At 35.8% G+C, this 10,817-nt stretch overlaps 1 protein-coding gene across 1 annotated transcript; it reads left to right on the top strand.

Moving 5' to 3' along the window:
- Positions 1-497: 497 nt before the first annotated feature.
- On the top strand, positions 498-6,563 carry LOC132165433 (DnaJ heat shock amino-terminal domain protein). Its single transcript, XM_059575997.2, has 2 exons — positions 498-616; positions 3,737-6,563. The coding sequence occupies exon 2, from the start codon at positions 3,848-3,850 to the stop codon at positions 6,137-6,139; it is 2,292 nt and encodes a 763-aa protein (XP_059431980.2). The 5' UTR covers positions 498-616; positions 3,737-3,847; the 3' UTR covers positions 6,140-6,563.
- Positions 6,564-10,817: the final 4,254 nt, after the last annotated feature.

Genomic DNA, 10,817 nt, shown 5'->3' on the forward strand with positions numbered 1-10,817 from the left:
CAAGCAAGTGAGGCTCCATGGAGGACTCTTAACAATTTGAGCACAAATTGTTTGAGATCTAGATCTTAATCTCAAACCTTGCTCCACAATGAGGTTGGTTGACAATTAGATACATTATACATACTATATATAAATTCAAAATGGGAAATTAATAAATTAACCAGCTCACAATTTTTTAAAATAAGGCATAGCTGGAATTATCTTCATGGCCCTACATGAGTATTTATACCACAAAATGTGTGATGGCATATAATTTATCAGCAACATTTTATTTTTTAATTGGTAGAAATTAACCATGAATACTTTAGCACAATGCAAACTCAATCCAAGAGTTGAAATTTAACCCTAGTTAAGCATTTAGGTTTCAACAAAATATAAAATAAAGTGCATTGGGGTTAAAAACAAAAAAACAAAAAAAAAAAAGGAAAAAAAAGTAAAATATTAACCAAACCCATACTTACTTTTTTTCATTGTTATTATTATTATTGTGTTTTAAAGTTTGGGCATATGAGATTCCCCTCATGTTCTCAGGAGGTCTTGACAAATGGGTGACTCTGCATAGTGATGGTCTTCTCAGATTCCAAATTTCTTCAAGCCAGAGACTTTCTCCAAATGGGTATTTACTAAATTCTCCGTTTTTCAATTTTGCTACGGAAAAAACAAATTTTGCTGACAAATATGTATACTATCTTGGAAAAATGAAGAATCTAGGGTTTCATTCTGAAAGTACTGAATGATAAGAATTCAAACGGTGTTACTGAAATTTGACCGTTACTCTGATTCCTCTACTCGTAGATCCATGGCCAACTTTGCTCAATTTAACAATTCGAGTCTTCCAAGTTGGTGAATTCAGCTTGTGAATCCTTACCGTTAATGCTTTTTTTTTTTTTTTTCTCTTTTCTTTTTGGAGTGTGGTTATTGGAGTATTTTGAAGGGTTTGTGGGAAAAGAAACGGTGAATGAAAAAGTCGGTTTTTGATTTGCTACATTTTGTGGGCATTGTTGCGTGGCGGTTATAATTCTGTGTAAATGAATTTTTGGTTGTTGTTTGACACAATTCTCATTGGTTCTTGGCTTATTGTCGTAACTTCAAATTTTTGTGGTGTTGACCATTGAGTATATAGGACGGGTAATGCACTGGTTTCTAGTCTTTACCTTTTTAATAGATTTCTGATCCAACCCTTATTTGGTGAAGAAATAGAAAAGAAAATTGTTATTCCAATAGTGATAGCTTCGTGATGCATGTGTACTTGTTGCATGGTGAAAATGCTTATGTCTGGATAAATTAATTTAGTCTTTTTCTTCTTCTTCGTAGTATTGAATTTTTGGGTTATTGTTATCAGTTTAAGTTTTGCTGTTTCAAAGATTGGGTGTTGTAGTCAATTCGACTGTTGTGATCACTGATGAGTGATGAATTATCAGATTATCTTCGTTCAAGGACATTGTAGATGCTATAGGGTCAGTTGTATTAAGGTGGGTTCTGGAGCATAGAATCATGAAAAATCAGTGTTAACTATTGCTCTGAAACAAATTTCGGATCAAACTATGCGAATGGATATATCAAAACAAGCTATGATGTTGTTTTCTGCTGATACTCAAATACCTTCAGACTCATGATACTTGCATGCTCTCTAGTAATACCCTCTGGTAAGCTAATATGCCTAAGGTGCTTACCTACAACTGAGTAGTGTTTGAGATGTTGTGTTCAGGCTATTTTGAAAATGTGTGTAGTATGGTCAAGAGATAAAATTTTGGCCAATTTTGGTATCTTGGTTTGATTATACATTGAAATGGGGATAGATTAAAGAGGACGTTTCTCATGGAATTAGGATAGGGTGGATACAGTTGTAGGATACTTATGAAGGCAAAGGGAAAATTTTATAGAATTGGCATAAGGCCAATTATGCTTTGTCGTTCAGAATGTTAGGCAAGCAAAAAACAACACTTTATAAAATTATTGATGTGGAGATGAGGTTGCAGACGATGGATTTGTGGCATATCTTGAAAAGATAGGATAATGAGTGAAGCTATTTGTGAGAAAATGAGGTTGGCACCAGTTGAGAGTAAAACGAGGGAGCATGATTTGAGATGGACATGTACAGTGTAGGCCTACAAGAAGCAAAAAGGGCGAAAGAGAGTCAAATAACATGAGAGTTGGAGGTTACTGTAGACATGGCCCTAGATAGGGACCAGTGGTTAATGGATCTAAGTAGCTGACCCAAATTAGCTGTGGTGAGTTGAAAGTGCTTGCAGGAATACAAGAAAGATTGAGCTTTCTGTTTTCGGGACTGGCTTTTTTCAGTATGCACTGCATTAGATTTATTGCATTAAGAAATGATATGCGTGTAAGTGAAACAAAACTTAGGATTATGAAATGGTGACTTATTGGCCAAAATTAGTGGATGTCCTGTGTAAGAAAAATTTATGGGGCTTACACCTAATTAATGGTGTCCAAGATCATGAAATAATGTTAGGTATTCTAACCATTTGCTGATATTAGCATGGTAGCATTATGAACATTAATAAAGGATTTTTGATTTTTGATTTTTGATTTTTGTTTTTGTTTTTTTTTTTTTTCCTGAGTCTCAAATGGCAGTGCTTGTCTAACTGTTAGGTGCTGATGGATCAGAATTTTTGGTGGCTTTCTTTTCTTTTTTGTTGTAAATAAGACTACTGCTTCTGTTCCTTTCATGCCAAGACATCTACAAAATTTACATATTCCGTACATTGTACACCTGACACCTATAACAATGTCTAAGTGTCTAGAATCTAGGGAGCTGGAGGTGTCTTCATCAAATTACAACCTTCATGTGTGTGCTCATGAATGATTGACATTCACCACAAACTATTGTATGTAGTATCTTTGGTATTTCTTGGTTGGTAATAGGTTATCACTTTTCTTAAAACTTTATGATGGCAAAGAGAATCCTAGGTTTATATGATTGATATCACATGACAAAGATACTCTTTTGCAACCTAAAGACCCCCGGGAGACAAAGCTACTCATATCTTTTAAGTGAAACTTATGTACATCTCTCTCTGTCATATGTTTCCATGCCACAAGCTGGAAGGCATATGAAGTTTGCATTCTGTTAGTTTTTAGTTGTGGATCCTAAGTGTGTCTGTGTGCATGTGCGTGTAATTGACAGGCGGCCATTTTTGAACCCTTAAATGGCATTACACGCTGAGATATTTTGTTGAAAAGGTTTGGAAATTCGGAAGGATGCTATAATTATGTGTAGTGCATGGGCTTGAAACCACCCCTCCTTTTTTGCTTTTGCAGAAGCAATAAGATTCTTACCCTAACGAGTAAACTGCGCTTGAGACCGTAGTTTCACCTTTAAAATTTGAAGATCTAATAAAATCTGTCTAGAAATCGTAGAGAAATTTGTCATCTAGGGAAGGGTGGTGGAGTTTGTGGCATACTTTGTAATTTCATTTAATATATTTTTGAGCAAGCATTATTTCTAACTTGTATTGCTAGATCATCTGCTAGAATTAGGAGAATGTTTTGCTTATCATCCTGTTCAAAATAGTAAGGGTTTTTGCTAATTCTAGCCATTGGATTTCATGGAACTCAATGTTCATTTAGCGAATAATGAAATATATATCCTATTGTTCTTTTTGGTAGGATTTAAAAGTTGGGATTCATATACATTGGTCAAAAATTAATGTTTATGTCCAATTTTGAATATCATATCATAATCTTGACTTTCTTTACTTTTGTTTTGGGTCAGGTTTATACTATTGAATGTACTATCTAAGCCAAAGAGCATCAGGTTGTAGAATCTGATGCTTGTGATTATAAGTTGCTAATTGTAGTATAGCTAGCCGAGGAAAAAAGTGCTATGGAGTGCAATAGAGATGAGGCAGTCAGGGCTAAAGAAATTGCTGAGAAGAAGTTTACAGAGAGAAATTATGCTGGTGCGAAGAAATTTGCTCAGAAGGCTCAAAATTTGTATCCTGGGCTTGAGGGCATCTCCCAAATGTTAACAACACTCGATATATTTATCTCCGCAGAAAATAAAATTAGTGGGGAAGTGGATTGGTATGGTGTACTTGGTGTAAGTCCCTTGGCTGATGATGAGACAGTAAGGAAACAATACAGGAAGCTAGCTCTCATGCTTCATCCCGATAAAAACAAGAGCTTAGGTGCAGAAGGAGCATTTAAGTTGGTTTCTCAGGCCTGGGGTTTGTTATCAGATAAGGCTAAGAGATTAGCATACAACCAGAAGAGAAATTTGAAAGGATTTGAGCAGAAAGTTCCAACCCGGACTAATGTTGGTCCATCTGTGCCACCCAGAGCAAATGGCTATCATAATGTTACTAGTCATGTTGCTTCAACTGCAAGGAATACTCATAGCAATACTCGGGTGGGTCCCACCTCAGTTCCTCCTCCGTCACATGTGAAAACTGATACTTTCTGGACTGTGTGCAATCGATGCAAGACGCATTATGAGTACCTCAGGGTTTATTTGAATCACACTCTGCTTTGCCCTAATTGTCAAGAGGCCTTTATGGCTTTAGAGAAGCCTCCACCTCCGAACATTTTTAAGTCATCCAATTGGTCTTCTCGCCAACAGCATCAGAATTCAAGGCATTCTGCTGCAAGTAGTGGCCCATGTAATGCTGCAAGAAAATTTTCAAATGCTCAAAATTCGGAACTAGGGGGGTCTGCAGGTCTGAATTCATTCAATAACACAAACATCCACTGGAATACTTTCTCCAGAGCGGCTGATTTTGGTTGTACGGTTTCGTCAGCTTCTGCTGCTGCTCAAGCTGCTACTGTGGTTCAGCATGCTAGTGAGAAAGTGAAGAGAGAGCGTGAGGAAGCACAGTCAGGCCGTAAAGGAGAGATGCCCTTGAAGAAGAGAAAACCAGATGATAATGGTTTGAACAGTTTTGGAGGCCATGTGGCAAATCACATGACGGCAGGAAATGGAGAAGTAACAAAGGGCTATTTCGAAACAGAAAGGACCTATGGTTTATCTGGTGCGTATAATAAGTCCAACAGTGAGAGAGAGTTGTCATTATTTGAAATAAGAAATATGCTAGTGGAGAAGGCTCAGCTTGAAATTCGCAAGAAACTTAAAGAATGGAGTTCATTAACTAAAGCAAATACCGTGAACAAAGAGAAAGTGAAGTTGAAAGGCAAAGAGACTAAGAAACAACAGAGTGTGGTGAACGGTGACAAATGTGATCTGCATAAGGATGGTGAGTCAGATGTTACAAATCAGGAAGCTGATGGTACTGATCTGGAGGCTGTTGCACCAATGTCAATCAATGTTCCAGATCCTGATTTTCACAATTTTGACATGGACAGAACTGAAGGTTCCTTTGGGGATGACCAGGTCTGGGCTGCGTATGATGCTGATGATGGTATGCCTCGATACTATGCACGAGTTCACAAGGTGATCTCTTTGAAGCCATTTAAGATGCGGATCAGTTGGCTTAACTCCAGAAGCAACCGCGAATTGGGCCCAATAGACTGGATTGGTTCAGGTTTTGCCAAAACTTGTGGGGATTTCAGGATTGGTAAACAGGAAACTACTGGAACATTAAATTCTTTCTCCCACAAGGTTACATGGACGAAAGGCACTCGAGGGGTCATTTGCATATATCCTAGAAAGGGAGAAGTTTGGGCTCTTTACAGAAACTGGTCCCCAGATTGGAATGAGCATACGCCAAATGACGTGATACATAAATATGACATGGTGGAAGTGCTTGATGACTTTAACGTGGAACAAGGTGTGTCTGTTGTTCCCCTTCTTAAGGTTGCTGGTTTCAGGACAGTGTTTCAGAAGCACATGGACCACAAGGAGGTCAGGAGGATTCCAAAAGAAGAAATGTTTCGCTTCTCTCATCACGTCCCAAATTACTTGCTTACAGGCCAAGAAGCTCATAACGCTCCAAAGGGTTGTCGAGAGTTGGATCCAGCAGCTACCTCTTTGGAACTCCTTCAGGTTATGACGGAAGCTAATGAGGAGGATCCTACATTGAAGAACTGTGGAAGAGTCGAGGAAGAGATGTTGCAGAGAACCCCAAAAGTAAATGTAGATGAAATGGTAGGAAATGCTGAAACAGGTAACCAAGAAGAGATGATAGGAAATGATGGCAAACAAACCAAAGATGACAGATAGTGGTGCACGGCAGGGTAGACAAGGAAGCTGATGGGTAAATGATATGCTGAAAAGGCTTAAGAATTAGGATTTGGATATCTCCAAATACACCCTTTTGAGGTTTTTATTTTGTAAGCCTGACTCCAATTGTAGAAATTGCTTCTTTGGCAATTTATGGATCGAAACTGATCCATAGTTTTTGGGTTTCTTTTGCTGTACTATACTGTGACAGTTGAATTTTATATGAAAGCTCATGCATGACCATACTGAATACCAACATCAGGACTTTTTCTGCAAGCTAAAGATAGTTTAGCAGATGAAGGTACAGAGTTCTTGGGCATTCATTTCATGAGCCGAAGGGGCTTCCCACCCTTCTGGATTTTGTTTTGTAGTTTATCTATATATATAATGTTTGTGTGAGATCTATGAGAGTTGATTTTTTTTACCTGATTGATCCATTTTGCTGGTTTCACTTGTCAAGTTTGTACCCTGCAACAGACCTGTTTTGAACTTTTGATCAATAGCTGTTCTTATATTCAACTGTGAGCGAAGTGGCTGAGTTTTACAGTTTTGTCGATATTTAATATAATATTAGACTTAAAATGAAAAAAAGAAAAAGAGATTGCTAGGTTCTGTATAGTAACTTTTGGGAATCTTTGGATTTGCTTCAGGCACTCTTGCTCATCGTATCCTATATTTGGGTTGTGGGAACCTAGTCCTTCAATGTTGGGGTCGGCCCATGAATTGGGGAATTTCCTGATTAGCTTTTACTAACCTTTAATCATAAGAGAAAAAAGAATAAGCAATGGAGCCAGTAGAGGGTATTGACGAAAGATAACTTCAATGCTTAAGTCAACAAAATATTTTTTAAAAAATAAAGTAATAAATTGCTTTTGTACAGAGTTTTGAAAAGAGACCAAATGGCAAAAGTCCGCTTTATCACTTTCGGTCAGTTTCTGTACCACAACCCATCTCTCAGGTATAATCATCCTACGTTTATCCTAATTAAAGCACGACTTATCCTTAAAATTATCTTCCCCTCTCCTGCTTTGAATAGAAAAATAATAATTAAAAAAAATAAATAAAAATCCTTGAAATTATGGGACACAGTTTAATAATAAATAGTGACCCAGGTGGCAGCTACGTGGCCATGCAATATGATAATGGTTTGGGAATTGGTGCCCTACTATGCACATGCATATGCATACTCTCGGATTAATGGGTTGACCTTCGATTAGATGGGCTTGATATATTGGGCCCAATGGGCTTTCCAGCCCATAATCTAATAATATTTATAATAAATAGATACCGAAGAAATGAAGATCGATCTGTCACATTGCGAAAGGGCATGTGGAGTCGCTTTTTCAGCACCGACCCTGAAGACTTGTCGCAGATTGTAGCAAGTTTCTTAGAAAAAAGTTGATTCCACGAGAAAGACAACATGCAGCCCCCTCCTTGTAACGGAGCTGACGAGATAAGAATATATATTCTGCTTTTTGTTGGTCAGTGACGAAAATAACTCTTAAGATGTGAGAAAAAGGGTGCATTCAATGGAGCTGACCGACTTTCCTATTATTTTACTCTAGAACAACACAATTGCACTGTACCAGTCACTACCACCATTAACCTTAGGTGTAGGTGTTTTTTCTATGACGAGTAGTCCTTATAATTTAATGATACTTTTCTTTGGTCTAGATTCCACATCTACAGTGACAATTTGTCTTAGTAATTTTCTTGGTCGTCTTGATCAGTTTGTCCTAATGGAATCTCTTTTTTATTGACAGAGAAGGCTTCTGATTAATTAAATATATTTTTAATTGTAGTTAAAAAAATTTGTATTTTTTCCTTTTAGTTACTAATTTTTTTTTTTTTTTTTAAAGCATTTACATTTGGCTATATATTTTAATTATTCACTTTTACTATTTCATTTAAATATTATTTTTCAATGTTTTTTTTTCCCTTCTTTTCCTATTTTTTGTTGAGAGGAGAAATAGTGTTAAAGATTAAAAACTATTTTGTTATTACATTTATAAGAAGTGTTAGGGAGCCAAACAAATGAACACAGAAAAATTTTCAAGTTGACGTGGCAAGGGTTTTTAAATTAAAAAAATGCAATTCTCTCTCCCTTATCTGTTAGTCACGGTTTGCTATATTAGTTTAAAATTTTTTTTGGGTTCATTTGTTTGGCTCCCTAATACTTCCCTACATTTATTGAGCACTGTAACAACTAACAAAATTTTTTAGCCAAATACAGCTAAAAAAAAATGAGATGAAGAAGTAATCTACCTCGGCATCTCCTTCTAATGAGCATAGAGTAAAAGGGGATGTGCGTGTCAGGTTCGAGATCCATTAGAGACCAACAAAAGAGAAAATATATTAAGTTTTTTGTGAGTCGTGATTCTGAGACAAACTTGTGGTTGGGAATTACTTTTGCAATAAATTTCTTTTTGATTCCTTTAGACAAATTCTGGTTCATAGTCTTTAATGTCAGCTTTCATGGGGTCGTGTATTTTTATAATTAATTATTATATTTTTTTTGGACGCGTTTTTGTAGTAAATTACCACGTAACTTCGCCAAAGACATTCATGCAAAAGAGGTCATGAGTCAAAAGAATATTAATCAGGAGCAGTTTGCGTATTTATTGAGTGCATATGCTTATGACACCAAAGACCATGCAAAATATTATAAAAGTCTTTAAGGAAGCTTCATGTCTAATGCCTTCTGGGAGGGGGGGTTTCAAATTAAGGGGTTTCAAATTCAAGGAATTCAAAGGGCAGGGAGCCTTTTTTTCTTTTCCTTTTGTCACCCGGGCAGAGCCTTTCTCTCCTTCTAGAACGAGGCCAAATTAAGGATTCTTCTGCATTGTTTGTTATGACAAATACATCTTTGCTTCCTCTAAGACAGCCTTATATTTATTTAATTATTTGAATTTTTACGAAATTCGGGTTGAAAAATGATAAAGGAAGATCTAGTGTGGGGGCATGAATATCTCAAACAGGTGAGCACTGCACCTCAGGTTACCTAAGGTGCTACGACCCTCTTCTAACATTTTTAAATTCGGACAAAAAAATTTTAGGCCATGTCCCTCCTATGCGATACATATAGGGCTGCTTGCATTGGGTCAGTTGCTCCATACCTAATTGTCGGGGGATGCAGTGAGCCATGAGGCTATATTTCCTTACCTACTATAGGCTACTAGCTACCCTGTAGCTTGTTATCTTATTTGGTTCTTGTCATTCTCGACGAATAATAAGTGAGCAAGCATAGTAAGTGACAAATCTTGGAGTACTATACATAATGTTTGTGCAATGATTTTGCAGTGACGATTGGATTTTGTTTTTAAGAAAGTTAAGTTTAGCTGGCTGAAGCTTAATTATGTAGGTAGATATGGTATGGCTTTGCTTTTTTTTTTTTTTTTTTTTTTTTCTGAATATCTCCGGCATGGTTTTGGTGTTATTACATTTTGAGAAGGTTATTTTCTCATATATTGTTCAACTTCATCATTAGATTTGTTGTGGTAAATTTGAAAAAGAGATAAATGGAAGATGAAAGAGTGGCATATGGAAAAGTAACATGTCTCTTCAAGTAAATTGAGAGAATCTATTTGATGGAAGAGTAACATGTCTCATCAAGTAAATTGAGAAAATTTATTTGATGGAAGAGTAACATGTCTCATCAAGTAAATTGAGAAAAGTTATTTGATGGAAGAGTAACATGTCTCAACAAAGTAAATTGAGAGAATCTATTTGATGGAAGAGTAACATGTCTCTTCAAGTAAATTGAGAGAATCTATTTGAGAAATGATAAAAATTATTCTCTCAACCATCTTCGTATAACGAATGAGTGAATTTATCATTAAGTTTTTGTGGGGTCTACATGAGTTTACAAATTCAATGGTAGATCTATTAGATTTGAAAAAAAAAGACAGTTGAAAGAATGATATGTAGCATGTCTCGGATCTATTTTATGATTTATATTAGATTTCACAAATTTTGAGAGAAGTGTTTGATGTTATTTTCCTACACCTCTCTTGTCCATTTGTCTTTTGTTTTTTTGTTTTTTTAAATCCACAATTGAATCTCCTAGACCCAGATGTGGGTTCAACATATTCAAGGAATCAATGGTGTATTTTCACATAAAAATAATTCTTTATCTCATCTTTCACCCATTTCAGTAAAGTGGATGAGTGAATCCAATATTAGATTTTCAAAAGGAATGGTTGAGAGATTGAATGGAGAATGATATATATCATGCCTCATTTACACATCTCTTGTACAGAGATGGACAAGAATTTGTAGAATAATAAAACCAAACATTTTTCCAATTTTAATACAGTATATATTGCCATATGACAAATATATTGTTAGGTCATATAAAATAGATAAATGTTATTTTTCCATCTCTCATCCATTTTCATTTTATTTTTTTCAAATTCATTATTAAATCTATAAGACGCACACGAAAGTTTTACATATCCAATGATAATTTTAAAAAACGGGTCAATGGAAGATGAATGGGAGATGGAGGTATAGCATTTTTTTTTTTTTTAACATGTCCGCACAAGGTATAGCATCTCTTAAAACTTTTTGTTTAGCTGAAAATTAAGGAAAGACATTTGCAAATCCACAGTTTCTACGCATTTATTTAATAGAGATTTATAGGGAAAAAAAAAAATGTCTGAGCAATATTAAAGTCATA

This window comes from Corylus avellana, chromosome 2 (assembly GCF_965113065.1).
Source record: "Corylus avellana chromosome 2, dhCorAvel1.hap1.2, whole genome shotgun sequence".
Taxonomy (NCBI): domain Eukaryota; kingdom Viridiplantae; phylum Streptophyta; class Magnoliopsida; order Fagales; family Betulaceae; genus Corylus; species Corylus avellana.